Source organism: Manduca sexta, chromosome 6, assembly GCF_014839805.1.
Source record: "Manduca sexta isolate Smith_Timp_Sample1 chromosome 6, JHU_Msex_v1.0, whole genome shotgun sequence".
NCBI classification, from domain to species: domain Eukaryota; kingdom Metazoa; phylum Arthropoda; class Insecta; order Lepidoptera; family Sphingidae; genus Manduca; species Manduca sexta.
In genome coordinates, this window is record NC_051120.1 from 8,724,999 (window position 1) to 8,741,093 (window position 16,095).

At 35.6% G+C, this 16,095-nt stretch overlaps 1 protein-coding gene across 2 annotated transcripts; it reads left to right on the plus strand.

Moving 5' to 3' along the window:
- Positions 1-227: 227 nt before the first annotated feature.
- On the plus strand, positions 228-15,333 carry LOC115448943 (UDP-glycosyltransferase UGT5). 2 transcript variants are annotated; one of them, XM_030176576.2, is made up of 9 exons: positions 228-426; positions 4,970-5,116; positions 6,624-6,708; positions 9,040-9,232; positions 9,976-10,173; positions 11,077-11,296; positions 12,250-12,469; positions 13,680-13,899; positions 14,628-15,333. In XM_030176576.2, the coding sequence occupies exons 1-9, from the start codon at positions 415-417 to the stop codon at positions 14,893-14,895; spliced, it is 1,563 nt and encodes a 520-aa protein (XP_030032436.1). In that variant the 5' UTR covers positions 228-414; the 3' UTR covers positions 14,896-15,333. The 2 variants fall into 2 exon arrangements, with proteins under 2 accessions (XP_030032436.1, XP_030032437.1); XM_030176577.2 differs by lacking the exon at positions 9,976-10,173.
- The last annotated feature ends 762 nt before the right edge of the window (positions 15,334-16,095 follow it).

Consider the following 16,095-nt stretch of genomic DNA (forward strand, 5'->3'; position numbering starts at 1 on the left):
AAGAGATAGAGAGTGTCTTTATATTTCCCATTTCTTTCTACTAGGACATTGAATTTAGGATTATCTTAATATTTGCTGTATCCATAATATTATCGCTATAATATTCAAAACCTTTTGAACTACATATATTTTTAAATTGTAAATTGCATTCCTATTTCTTTCATCCGAAATTGCACATAAAAAAAAATGTCTATTATAAACCATTATTCGTATCTTTAAAAATTTCATACCCAAATTATAGGAGTTTTACTATATGTAAGGAAAATATAAAAGGTTTTCTCGTTATGATTATTTTCGTACGTAATCCTACAATGTAAATATCATTACTTCTGCATCGCAGCCACAAATAGTGGTGTCGCGTTCTCTGGGTAGGTTGACAGTGAAGTGCTACCGTGATGTTATTAGTGAAATGAAATGGTTTTAAAGGTAATTCTTATTTTTAAAAATAATTTTTATTAGAGCTAGAATTAAAAAAACAAATGAGTAAGTATTTTTGTATAAGTAAAATGAATACGCAATATATTTAAAATAACAAAAATTTACAAAGTAATGTACTTTATTTTAATTGCAAAATATGAGTAAGTATTTTTTTATAAATAAAAATGTATATATTACCGATATATCAAAGTATTTTACAATTTAACGTAGTGTACCTCCTTTTAAATGCAATTTGTTTTTTAATAAATACAATGATGGATTTAACGCAATCGTTTGAAATTAGAATAAAAGTTTAACGTCATTAGTAGCTTATAATTGCTAGATAGAAGATTGTTAAAAATATACCCTTTATAGAGGCATTCATAAATCTATTTTTATAACTCGGCTATGTTATGAGTAATGGCCCTTCCTCTTAGTACTAAATGCGTATTAAACAGACATTTGGCAGTAATTTCGATATTATTATTTGAGTATCAATTATATAAGTGTGTGAAGTCTACCAATCCGCATTAGGCCAGCGTGGTGGACTAATCCCTCCCTAATCCCTCTCAGTAGTAGAGGAGGCTCGTGCTCACCAGTGGGCAAGTATATAATACAGGGTTGATATTATTATTATATTTATAATTATATAACGCATAAAGACATAATAACTTTAATAGACTAGGGTCAGTAAGAAGTACAATTACGGTCTTATCGCAAAAGGCGATTTCTTCGACAATATATAGAAGTCTATATAGTCCAATTCCTGCCGGTTTCCCTTTCGAAATATATATAAATCTAATTATCTTTGAACGATTTGCATACAGCATTTAGGCTTATTATTTTTTTTATTTAGCAAAAGGCACAGCACAGAAAACAATCATTATAAACAATACTTAAGCACTAAATTACACTAAGACGTGATAGTCTTCCTTAAACCTATGCCCTAATTGAAATTATACTACGGAAACACTCTACAAAAAACAATTAACAATAAACATCTGCTTATACTTAAGTGAGTTATATAAACAAAAACTTTACGGAAACTAAATTGAAGGAAAATCATGATATTGGATTGGTTTCATTGATTGGATTACTCGCGAGGCGATAGCCTAGTTGTTTGTGTAACGGACTGCCGAGACGAATTTCCGCAGGTTCAAATCCCAATGGCACGTACCTCTGACTTTTCTGAATGTTGTTTATCCTTTGTGAATTATCGCTTGCTTTAACGGTGAAGGAAAAAATCACGAGGAAACCTGCATACCTGAGAAGTTTTCTATAGGAATTTCGAGGATGTGTGAACTCTACCAATGCTCTAGGCCAGCGTGGATTAAGGCCTAATTCCTCTCAGTAGTACAATAGGCCCGTGCCTAGCTGTGGAACAGTATTATAATACAGGGCTAATATTATTATAAAGAGGAAAATACGCCAGTTTTCTTTGAGAAAATTCCTAGGCAGGCCCATTCATGCATGCAAAACTCTCTATAGCTGCTGCACTGTTACAGTTATTGGTTATGGTTTTAAGGTTAGATGATTTTACACTGTTATTCGCTATTTGACCGATAGGCATATGAACAACTGCAATAAGATTAAACTAGGTTTTAGAATGTGTATTTTTATTTTTAAAAAATATTTTAGTAAAAAAAGAGAGCTATTATAACAAAACCTAAATAAGACTCACGCGCTGCGGCCTAGACACTGCTACAAGATGCATACAAGCAACAAAATTATTTTTTTAAAGTTTTATTTTCCCACTTCACCCTTCCCCCTACAAATGCTGCTCGCATCGCCCCCCTGCCCCAACGCTACGACAGTGATCGATGAATGATAATTTCACTTCTGGGTAGCATTGCTATTACAGACAGGCAAACAAGACGGTCACCCTTAGGTGAGTGACCTATTAGATTCGTTATTCATTTGTATATACTTAGTCTGGCCATAAATACTGTTACACTTAATTATAAAAAAATATTACATTTGAATTTCGAATCTGTCATTTTTATACGATTGTTCATTGTGTTTTCTCATTTTGGCGCCAATACATTGTAAAATATTTTGCGATATTAAAATGGTGTGGGGTGATAAAGAGAACCGAATCGCTGTGATAGCATTACACAAAGTAGGTATGGAGCCAAATGCAATTTTTAAAACTCTCCATACACTTGGTATTAGTAAAATGTTTGTGTACCGGGCTATTAATAGGTACAATGAGACCTCCTCTGTTTGTGACAGAAAAGATCTGGCCGTCCACGTAGTGTTCGTAAGAAAAAGGTGGTCAAAGCAGTAAGGGAAAGAATTCGAAGAAATCCTGTCCGAAAGCAAAAGATTTTATCTCGGGAAATGAAGATAGCACCTAGAACCATGTCGCGTATTTTTAAAGATGACTTAGGACTTGCAGCCTATAAGAGACGCACTGGCCATTTCTTAACTGATAATTTAAAGAAGAATAGGGTGGTAAAATCGAAACAACTACTGAAGCGGTACGCAAAGGGAGGTCACAGAAAAATTTTGTTTACGGATGAGAAAATTTTTACAATTGAGCAACATTTTAACAAACAAAATGACCGTATTTATGCTCAAAGCTCTAAGGAAGCTTCCCAATTAGTCGACAGAGTGCAACGTGGACATTATCCGACTTCAGTGATGGTTTGGTGGGGTGTTAGCTATGAAGGAGTGACTGAGCCATATTTTTGTGAAAAAGGTATCAAAACATCGGCACAAGTGTATCAAGATACCATTCTTGAGAAGGTAGTTAAGCCCCTTAACATCACCATGTTCAATAACCAAGTATGGTCCTTCCAGCAAGACTCGGCGCCGGGTCATAAAGCTCGGTCCACGCAGTCTTGGTTGGAATCGAACGTTTCGGACTTCATCAGAGCTGAAGACTGGCCGTCGTCTAGTCCCGATCTTAATCCGCTGGATTATGATTTGTGGTCAGTTTTAGAGAGTACAGCTTGCTCTAAACGCCATGATAATTTGGAGTCCCTAAAACAATCTATACGATTGGCAGTGAAGAATTTTCCCATGGAAAGAGTGCGTGCTTCTATTGATAACTGGCCTCATCGTTTAAAGGACTGTATTGCAGCCAATGGAGACCACTTCGAATAAGCTTTTATATTTTTAATTGTTTTATATTTATGTATTAAACTGACACACTGTAAAAGTAATAAATGTTATTTGCAGTTAACAATTTTCTTTTTTCTTTATTACAATATTTATGGCAAGACTAGGTACAAATATCATACAGTTGTGTAGATCCCACTCAACATGTTTACAATATAATTGATTACAAAAACAGCAACTAATTAATGCATTGTGACATTTATGCGCATTATTGTAGGTACAAATTAATTTGTAAACAGTCAATCGAAGGTGACATCACTAAAAGAGATGTACCTATTGGATTCTTGCCAGTGATTTGTTTATTTGAAGGTGGATGAAAATATATCTGCACAATTTGTAGGTATCTTCTATATTTAATAAAAAAAACAATTGCTGTTAGTCTAGCTCAGTGGTTCCTTACGTTTTTAATACCTATTGTTCCCCCTATGATCTATGTGTGAAAACTAATTTTATAATGTATATAATATGAGCCCTGTATTATATACATATACTGTCCCACTGTTGGGAACGGGCCTCCTCTACTACTGAGAGGGATCAGGCCCTAGTCTACCACGCTGGCCTAGTGCGGGTTTGTAGACTTCAAACACTCTCGAAAATTCCTACTAGAGAATTTCTCAGGTATGCCGGTTTCCTCACGATGTTTTCCTTCACCGTTAAAGCAAACGATATTTCACAAAGAATACACTCAATTTTTTAGAAAAGTCAGAGGTGTGTGCCCTTGGGATTTGAACCTGCGGATATTCGTCTCGGCATTCCGTTCCACAACCAACTAGGCTATCGCCATTTATTTGTTTAAATATTATCAAAACAAACAATACAAGCAAATACAAACATCTTTATTAATCATAAATTGCACGGCAGTATTATTTCTTTTGACAACAACTAAATTGTACTTATAAATACTAGTTCTAACCCAAAAATAATTTAATTCACGTCGGTACCGTATGTGCAAGTTATCAATATCATAGCATCATTTTGCCGGTATTACTGGATCTATTGCGGAAATTGACAAATTAGAATAAATGTTGATATTTATGCTTTCGTATTACTTATAGATTTGTTCCTCACTTTTTTTTTATTGCTTTGAATGACGAGACGAGTTTGTCGTTCGTCTGATGGTAAGCGAAACGACCGCCCATAAACAGAAATACCATCCAATACCTTTAATTACAAAGTATTGTTTGGTATTCCACTGCGCTCGCCATCCTGAGACATGAGATGTTAAGTCTATGTCCAGAAGTTACACTGGCTACTTCTTCAAACCGGAACAAAACAGTGACTAAAAACTGCTGCTTGGCGGCAGAAATAGAATTGATAATGGTATCTACCCAAACGGACTCTCACATATAAGATACCTACCACCAATAAACAATTTATTGTTTCCTGTTGGATATGTCCATTATATTTAATTCATTTTACGTATTTTCAGATGGTGACTAAATGGGCAGTGTTTACTCTACTTACTTCATTTGTATGTGACGCTTATAAGATATTGGTGATATTTCCCGTCCCTGGAAAAAGCCACGGGATTCTAGGAGATGCTTACGTTAGACATTTACTTGAAGCGGGACATGAGGTAATATTTTTAACATCTGACTTGGCTAACAGGTTGATATTGGGTTTTTGTGTACTGTATTAGCCTGGAATCTGGAGTTTGCAGGGATATTTCGTTAGGGCACCAAATAGTAAGCAGTATTAGGAATGGTAAAGACTTGACTAACTGGTTGATATTGGGTTATTGTGCACCGTATCAGTCTGGAATCTGGAATTTGCAGGGATATATCGTTAGAGCCCCGAATAGTAAGCAGTATTAGGAATGGTAAAGACTTGACTAACTGGTTGATATTGGGTTATTGTGCACCGTATCAGTCTGGAATCTGGAATTTGCAGGGATATATCGTTAGAGCCCCGAATAGTAAGCAGTATTAGGAATGGTAAAGACTTGACTAACTGGTTGATATTGGGTTATTGTGCACCGTATCAGTCTGGAATCTGGAATTTGCAGGGATATATAGTTAGAGCCCCGAATAGTAAGCAGTATTAGGAATGGTAAAGACTTGACTAACTGGTTGATATTGGGTTATTGTGCACCGTATCAGTCTGGAATCTGGAATTTGCAGGGATATATCGTTAGAGCCCCGAATAGTAAGCAGTATTAGGAATGGTAAAGACTTGACTAACTGGTTGATATTGGGTTATTGTGCACCGTATCAGTCTGGAATCTGGAATTTGCAGGGATATATCGTTAGAGCCCCGAATAGTAAGCAGTATTAGGAATGGTAAAGACTTGACTAACTGGTTGATATTGGGTTATTGTGCACCGTATCAGTCTGGAATCTGGAATTTGCAGGGATATTTCGTTAGGGCCCCAAATAGTCAGCAGTATTAGGAATGGGTAAAGACTTGACTAACTGGTTGATATTGGGTTATTGTGCACCGTATCAGTCTGGAATCTGGAATTTGCAGGGATATATCGTTAGAGCCCCGAATAGTAAGCAGTATTAGGAATGGTAAAGACTTGACTAACTGGTTGATATTGGGTTATTGTGCACCGTATCAGTCTGGAATCTGGAATTTGCAGGGATATATCGTTAGAGCCCCGAATAGTAAGCAGTATTAGGAATGGTAAAGACTTGACTAACTGGTTGATATTGGGTTATTGTGCACCGTATCAGTCTGGAATCTGGAATTTGCAGGGATATTTCGTTAGGGCCCCAAAAAGTCAGCAGGATTAGGTATGGTAAAGACAATCTTTTTCCCAACTTCGGATATAAACAAAATAAAGTTCAAATTACAATATATATAAATTAGTACCAGTTTCACGTAAAACATAGTTAGTTTGTTCCTTTTTTATACACAGATCATTAAATTATAAAATGAATCTGAATTATAATATTTATGTTAGTTTGTATTTTTACATATCGTAACAACAATACTTATTTTATAATAGTCACGTTTTGAGCACAAGTTTGCAATGCCATTGAGATTATAACTAACTATTAACTTTAGCTATTATTATATATTGCACTTATTGTATTCTGTATATGTCTTGAATAAATAATAATATATAAATGAATTTTCAGGTGACGTACGTGACACCATTTCCAAAACAGGACACGAGTAATTTGCACCACGTAAATATTTCCTCTATCAAGGAAGTGTTTAACGGTATGCACTACATTATTATTTACGAGATTACAAACCCACCACTGCAACTCCTGTATGCCAAAATCGGGACTATCATTTTATGACACCGAGCTGTGAAGATAGACGTGTCACTGGGAGCACTAAATAGTCCCATACTACACTACTTTATTATTAGAAATTAACTCCCTTATTCATAGACGTAAAAAAGCGGCGATAGCCTAGTTGGGTGTGGAACGGACTGCCGAGACGAATGTCCGCAGGTTCAAATCCCAAGGGTACACACGACTGACTTTTCTAAATTATGTGTGTATTCTTTGTGAATTATCGCTTGCTTTAAAAGTGAAAGGTAACATCGTGAGGAAACCTGGATACCTGACAAGTTCTTAAGGAATTTAGAGGAAGTGTGAAGAACCAATCCGCACTAGGCCAGTGTGGTGGACTAAGGCCTAATCCCTCTCGATAGTAGAGGAGGCCCGTGCTCAGCAGTGGGACAGTATAATACAGGGCTGATATTATTATTATTTATATTATAAGCACGGTTTGATGGGATTAAATATTGAAATCAAATACAATTGTTTCATCTACGACCAGTATAAGAGATGTTATACTGGCAACAAGCAGATGATGTTCAAGGTTTCATGTATCTGTTACATAAGTATTGTTATTTATTATTATACTACATTAGCTTTTGCCTCAGCTCTGCCTGCGTGAAAAACTATTTTCGGGTTAAAATTTTTAGGCACATATTGCGTATAGCACTTAAATGTAACTTTCTAGTCCTACCAAACAATACTTTGTAATTCAAGGTGTTAGATGGTGATTCTTCTGTTTATGGGCGGTCGTATCGCTGGCCATCAAGCGAACGGTAAGCTCGTCTCGTCATTCAAAGCAATAAAAATACAAACATTTCCTATTTATAATATTACTATAGATTTGTCTTTTCTGAATTCATTGTTTTTTCTATATTTTTTATGATAACGTTATGCACAAACTTAGTTCGCTTATTTGTTGTAAATATAATTGCCTACAGCTAGTACAACTATAGTGTAACAGATGCAGCGAATCTATGTTTCTTTAAAAACGATTTTTAAATTATTTTTTGAACTTTGCTTACAAAATATGCACGTTGTTCATTATAAATATAATATATCCGATCGTTATCAGACATGTGCATTATAACAAATAAGAAGCTCAAAATGCAATTTATTTATGCAGTCTGACAATAAAAATAAACTTGTTAATAAATTACTGAATCATTAAATAATCACCGTAGATCTACAGTAATACATTAATTTCGGACATGTGCTCTTTTCGAAATTGCATATTCATACATTATATTGATGCTGTAGATGTAGCCAATATCATCTGCAATCGTATAAGGCATTTGACCTTTGATTTTAAATTTTAACACCTTATTTCTGTTATTGTATTTATTGATTTCTGGTGTTCACAATGTCTTAGTGTTTTGTCCGTCTGTGCATTCAAAGCATGATAACGAACATGAGACAGTTCAATATTTACTGTATTTATCGTCTACGATAAAGTTCGATCACTCTTTGTCCTTAATTAGATAGCAATTATATCAGTTTTATTTATGACTTCCTTCATAATATACTATTAAACCACATACTCGTGTTCACCTTTGCTGACATTGTGCCAAAAATCATTCTTAAATAAAGAATATTTTCACCGAAAATCCTGCTTTTAGTTTTCTGATTTTTTTATCATTTTTTAGTTTAATAATGACATATATATTATTTTCTGGCAATACTAATTATGAATTGTATGTCAATTACATATTTTTATAGTAATTCAAATATTGACCAAACCCTGCTTGTAATGACTAATATCATCATGATTTTTAGTAGTCTGTTTCTAAGGTAAGTGACAAAGAGTTTGTGCGGCCAATACATGTCTTACCAAACATGTACAGCGTAAAATCTCTATGTTTAGGGCCGCATGATCAGCCATCTTTATCGCATATTTCTGCCTATATATTTTGCTTATTGCTTTGAATGACGAGACGAGTTTGCCGTTCGCCTCATGGTAAGCGATACGACCGCCTATAAACAGTAGACACACCACCCAATACCTTGAATTACAAAGTATTGTTTGGTATTCCACTGCGCTCGCCATCCTGATACATGAGAGGTTAAGTCTTATATGTCCAGTGGCTGGCTGGCTACAATGTTCTTCAAACCGGAACACAACAGTGTCTATACACTGCTGCTTGGCGGCATAAATAGACATTGCGTTGGTACCTACCCAGGCGGACTCTCACATATTAGAGACCTATCACCAGTAAATAACATTCACTTGGCACTGTTGGCATAAGACTTGCTTTGTTCACAGAGGATACGATACACATAAAAGCGATAATGGATAAACAGCTCAATTTTAAAGACAGAGGGTTCATATTCGAATTGATGGGGAATATAAGTTCGGCGACGGTGAGAAACGAAAACGTACAGAGATTGTTACGGGACCCGAAACAGCAGTTTGACGTGGTTATCGCGGAATGGATGTTCAGCGAAATGTATTCAGCGTAAGTTGAACCTTTATGGTTAAGGGAACGTAATATGTGGCAATATTCTTGGTGGAAGTGGACCGAACTTCGAGACGAATGGCCGCAGGTTGAAAACCCAAGGGCACGCATCTCTGACTTTTGCTATAGTCATTTGTGTATTCTTTGTAAATTATCGCTTGCTTTAACTGTGAAGGACAACATCTTGAGGATACCTGTATACCTGAAAAGCTCTTTATAAGATTTTTGAAGGTATTTAAAGTCTATCGACCTGTACTAGGTCAGCATGGTTGACTAAGGCCTGATCCCTCTCAATAATAGGGGAGGCCTGTGCCCAGCTGTATGAAAGTATATAGTACAGCACTGATGTTAATATTAATATTATGTTCAGTTAAGATGCTGCACAAACGCTACACAACAGCGGCAACGAGCTATCAAATTTTATTTTTTATGCTTTATGAAATTAATAATGATTTAACTATCCGGGCTGTCAAATCAGTATTTATACCAATGGTCAGTGATTACGATTTACGACATATAGAAAAAGGAATCGTGCGTGCAGACGAACCTAACGAAGACGTGGATTAGGAACAAAAGGGTTAATCCTCCAGCAATTCTATCCTCCAAAATCCTTTTAATAGTACTTGTATTCCACCATCGTGGCATTAATTAATCCTTGACGTTAAATAGAGGAATTCAGTTTTACAAAATTGTAAAATCATTCTAGATCACCAACAAAAGTATCCAAATTGTTTGTTTTGCAGAATACCACCAGTATTTGGCTGTCCTTTGATTTGGTCATCAAGTATAGAGCCGCATTGGATGATCACCAGTTTGATAGACGAGCCGTTGAATCCAGCGTATAATTCGGATTTCATGCATACTCAAATAGATCCGTTGACCTTCACTCAAAGAGTGAAAGAATTATGGACGCAACTTGTGTGGTCGTATCAGAGAAATTTGTAAGTACTAGGGACGTTTTAGGGTGTAAGTGGCTAGGCTAAACATGTAATGGATGTTTAATTATCGTAGTTCTACTAAGATGGTGGTTTGCTTTCAAGACTCCAGGTTTTATTTTATACTGGCAAAGTGACCCTAATAGAAGCGGCGATAGCCTAGTTGGTTGTGGAACGGACTGCCGAGACGAATGTCCGCAGGTTCAAATCCCAAGGGCACACACCTCTGATTTTTCTAATAAATTATGTGTGTATTCTTTGTGAATTATCGCTTGCTTTAACGGTGAAGGAAAACATCGTGAGGAAACCTGCATACCTGAGAAGTTCTCTATAGGAATTTCGAGGGTGTGTGAAGTCTACCAATCCGCACTAGGCCAGCGTGGTGGACTAAGGCCTAATCCCTCTCAATAGTAGAGGAGGCCCGTGCTCAGCAGTTGGCAAGTATATAATACAGGGCTGATATTATTATTATTATTATTATAAAGTGACCCTAATGCACTTGATGGTGAGTGGGATTGGGTACAATAGAATGTCGACTGACGAGAGATGACTACCCCTCGGCAGTCGATACAATTATGCCGGCCTGTTGGAACCGGATATACACAGGCTCATTTCGGAACGCGACACACTTATATTGGCCAGTATGGCGGGTTTCAACACATTCTGTACGGTGCTCACTATCCGGGCGGATATAAAATATATCCTTCCATTAGCACACAGTACATAAAATATGTCGTGTGCCTGGACCGTTTCTAGATTCGGGAAATTGTTTTCTATCTTTTGAGGAAATGTTAGTGTGTATTATTGGTAACAATCTTATGACCGAAATGTTTTATTTACTTCACAAGTTTTATTACTTATTTCTATTTCGATAGCGCTTTTAATACGGTATCTTTATTTTATTTTAAGTCCCCTCTACGATATTCAAAGGATAACATATAAAAATCATATAGTACCAATTTTAAAAGAGAAGGTTAAGTCAATTCCTTCTTTTGAAGAGCTAAGGTACAATGCATCTTTGGTGCTGGGCAATTCCCATGTATCTCTTGGCTTCCCTACAAGAGTACCACAGAACTATAAAGGAATTGGGGGATATCACATCGACACTAAAGTAAAACCATTACCCGAGGTAAGTAAGCTCTTTTTATCAACCTCAACATTACAAGATTTATTGAATTAATTGCATCTCTTCGATGAGTTCCAATTAACTAAAATCCAACAAAAATATGCAAAGTAAAAAAAAATCGTAACAAATTTGCCAAATTATAAAAAACGATTAATAAAGAGAACGGTAGCGATACATAGCGCAATAGCCTAGTTGGGTGCGGAACGGACTGTCAAAACGAATGGCCGCAGGTTCAAATCCCAAGGGCACACATCTCTGACATTTCTAAAAAAATCATGTGTGTATTCTTTGTGAATTTATCGTTCGCTTTAACGGTGAAGGAAAACATCGTGAGGAAACCTGCACATCTGAGAAGTTCTTTATAGGAATTTCGAAGATGTGTGAAGTCTACCAATCCGCATTAGGCCAGCGTGGTGAACTAAGGCCTAATCCTTCTCAGTAGTAGAGGAGGCCCGTGCTCAGCAGTGGGCAAGTATATAATACAGGGCTGATATTATTATTATTATTATATAAAGAGAACGGTTTTGATGATTTGAGATGTATAAAAATATAATTTATTACCCATTTATAAATTGGGATCATAGCCAAGATGCCTTTCTACAATCGTTAACGCTAACGTTATGTATGGGAAATACATATCCTAGCGATAGACTTATGTTTAGAATGTTATTCTCATAGAGTTTTTTGTTTCTTATTAGCGTTTACAATTACATAAAGACACGTTAGCCTCTGGGGTTAGGTCTCCAGACAGCCGTGACGTTAGGGAAACATTCGTTCCTAAAAAATAAGCAAAAAAATCTTAAAAAAATGTTCTGGAACATACGGGATAATTTGTATTGTATTAATCTTGCATTAAAGTAGAATAAGGAAATGAGGAAGAACAACTTCTCAGTATTATTATATTCTGTGCTGAGCACGAACTTAGTTCAGCATAAAAGGAACATATTAAATTTCAGGACCTCAAAAAAATAATGGACGATTCAAAACGAGGAGTCATTTACTTCAGCATGGGATCTAATATGAAGAGTAAAGACTTACCAGTTGAACTCAAAAAGAGTTTTCTGAGGATGTTCAGCGAATTTAATCAGACTGTCATATGGAAGTTTGAGGAAGTACTACCAGATCTGCCGGAAAATGTGTATATACGACATTGGGCACCACAACAAAGCATTTTAGGTGAGTATTCGCTTCATGATTTTAATAATTTATCTTCTGGTGGACATTAAGTTACTCCGCATTTTCCCGTTCCCGTGACGTTCATTATCACCATCATCAGCCACATAAAGTCCACTGCTGAACATAGGCCTAAAGATTTCCCGTGACGTTATAGGAAGAATATATTCTTAACCTTGTCCCTATACAAGTTCAGCACTACCCAGTCTTCTGATCTAAGACTAAAACCCACAAGGTATGGGCCAAGTTCTACTAATCAATGAACTCATATGGAAAATGTATTGAAATATAAAACCGGCTGAAGTAGGCCGTGATAAAGGATATTGGAGTATGTTACCTGTCTTTATAATATTATGCTAGTCAGTTTTGACAAAGTATAATTTAGTAATTACTTGTGACCATAAATTGCGCGGTAATAATGTTTTTACTATTAGTAATAAGCCATTTATGAACGGTTAGTTTGATATACTAATCACGAAAAATAATGTTAGTAATGACTCGTTGTTTTGTTAAAGTAGGTACAAATTACTTTTTAATGAGAGTGATATGACAAAAAACATTTGTTTTCCTGCTACGTATGCAATTTGACATACATAAAGCAATGTTAGGATAAAAATATTCTTGTGATGGTATTTGTGGCACCTTTTGCTAAAACACTAACCCTCTTATAGACGTTTTTTATCTAAGGACGGAGCAATGCTGTGATAACAAGTCTGTTTCTCAGTGCTGAGGGCATGGCAGCCTTCGCAGTACGTAGACATAGGGCCGTTGTGATTGGCTAATATTGAGATACTACAATAATTTGGGGCAGTTTGTCATTGACACTCGTATAAGTTGGTTAGTTAGTGAAATATTAGTGAAAGTATTTCTATCAGTGATATTTCTTTTTATTTTAATCAAAATCGCTTCAGTTCCTAACAGTAATATCATAGGGTTCCTTTGTACACTTTTATGCACTACGCAGACGTTATCGTCTTGTTGCACAAGACATACAGTACAAAACAGCGGCAATTTGCTCTCAATATTTCTATGCCTTACAATTTCCGAGAATTTGACAATTTCGATGTATTTATTTGAAGGTTCTAGGATAAAATCAATGATTCTGTATATCGCATGCACAGTTCAGTAAACTAAGGAGGCGACATATTGAATTAATTTTGTTTATTTGGGAGATACTTTGGCAAACCTAATAACAAATTGACTGTTATTCCAGCCCATCCTAACTGTGTCCTCTTCATCACTCACGGAGGTTTGCTATCAATAACAGAAGCAATACATTACGGAGTACCCATAATCGGTATTCCAGTTTTTGCAGACCAATTCAGAAATGTCGATACAGCTGTTAATAAAGGTATTGCTCGAAAAGTAGACCTGAGTTACGATATGGACGGTGAATTGAATAATACAATTCGAGAAATGCTGAACAATCCTAAGTATGATTATTTTATCTATAAGACTATATGAATAGTAGCAAAGTAAAAGTTAAAACAGAACTCTGTATCAGCTCTGCATGGCGATCAATCGTCATTCTAAAATATTGGATCTGTCGTGGTAATCGAGGGAGCAGTAAGTCAAAGGCCGATGTACTTTAAACGAACTTTCTTGCTATCTAGGTTTCATACCCCTACGTTATTTAGAAATGCTTTTTCTTGATAAACAGCAGTAAGAACGATAAGTTAATCTATTTAACTAATGACGTTTTACAAATAGACGCGTCATATACTAACAAAATGGCACATAAAAACGGCGCAGTATTTGTTATATTCACGTATGTACATGTACATATAATTACAAATTGGCTCGAAGAAGGAATAAAAAGATGCAGCATACATTTGTTAGAAAAGGATATAAATACATCGACAGTTATGTAACAACGTTAGTGCCGCACGCGCATTGGCCGTTAAGTCGGGCAATTACCTTACTTTCGTCTTGCCAGTATTGAGCACGGACAACGTATCTATGTAATAAAAACATCTTAGTATTTAACCATGTAACAGAGCAGAAGCGCCTTTTCTGACTTACTGCTGTATCGATTACCAGGGTAGAGATGTAGTCTAGTAAAATACAATTACTTGGCTACAATTCAGAACTTCTGTGTTTTAGTACAGTGCTGCTTAGCGGCATAAAAACTGACGCTTCGTTCCATATTTATTTTCAACAGGTACCGACAGAAAGTGAAGGAGTTATCCCTGGTTTATCATGATCGACTCGTACCACCAGGCGCAGAACTGGTATTCTGGGTGGAACACGTGATTAAAACGAATGGCGCGCTGCATCTACGCTCTTTAGCACTTCACGTGCCCTGGTACCAGAAATTATATTTGGATTTATTGGCATTGGTTATAGCAATATTGCTTGCGATAAAAATGTTACTCAGCAACATTTATTGCAAGATCTCGTACAAAAGCAGAAAAAGGAAGTTTGAGTAACATCATGACATTGCTGTTATTGTTGATAGATATTTAAATAAGTAAGAAAATACAGAAGTTATAAGATAATGTTATTTTTTGCTTTAGACCTGATCTGTAACATAACAATGGTGCTGCAGGTATTTTTTTCTAAGCCCATTAAAATTGCTGAGAATTTATGAAGAAAGGTAACCACCAAAAATAAAAACAAAATGTGAGAATAATAATAAAATGGTGTATGTATTCTTTTTTATAGTAATATGTTTGTAGTCTGTTGCATTACAATGAAAGAAATGTTTGAAAAGTTTAACTTTGATTTAATTTTTAACAGTATAAAAATAACGCCTACTCGTAATTTTCGAGCAACAAATTAATTTAAAATTACTTGGATGTAATTTAGAAAGTAAGATATAAGATATTTATGTGTTAATGCATAATAGATTATTATATGGATGACAACCTTTTGTATTTATTTATAAAACCCAGATCAAACTTCACGCAAATATTTATTGATGAAGTAGTTTGCGTTATGTATCTTTGGCTATTTGAATTTACTTATTACCATTGTCGTAGCTCTATAGTTAGTTTAATGTAATATAATAGTTAGTATAATGTAGTCAGGAAACGTAGAAGGCAGGGAAGATGATAACCTTCATAGGGGAAGATTGTTGCAATCAAATTTGTAGTTACACTTCAGTTTTATTGGCTTGTAGGCATTAAAAAAACAATAGATTAATAGCAATAAACGAATTTATTTTCAAACAAAAATCATATCAAAATAATATTACAAGACTGTTGGCAACAACATTTCAATTTATTTATACAGTTCAAGCACAACAATGTCAAGCGACATCAATATTCTAATCCTAGATCTACAGTCTCCAAGAAGCAGTTGAGGCGACGCTAGTATGAGAGTGGATGGCACCTTACGCCGCTCGATCCGCTTAAGTCATTTCTTAACCAAGAAGTTGAGTCAAAGGATGCGAGATGCGAAGCGAGCAAACCAACTACACTCGTTAAGTTTCGCGCACGCGTAATGTAATGATATACCATGGCTAAGTATTATTGTCATTTACATCTTTTCCTATTTTATGCTGTCTCCCTTTTACGCTTAGTACTATGAAGATAAATATCATATTTGAAAGTATACAACGCATCCACTATAGTCACTTAAATCATATCCATCTTGGAGTAGACGTAGCGGACAACAGAATAAAATGA

What these genes read in the sequence shown, in the direction of transcription:
- LOC115448943 (XM_030176576.2), top strand. An exon ending in TATCAAGGAAGTGTTTAACG is followed by an intron (nt 6,709 to 9,039) that starts GTATGCACTACA and finishes CTTTGTTCACAG; the next exon opens with AGGATACGATACACATAAAA. An exon ending in TGGTCGTATCAGAGAAATTT is followed by an intron (nt 10,174 to 11,076) that starts GTAAGTACTAGG and finishes TTTTATTTTAAG; the next exon opens with TCCCCTCTACGATATTCAAA.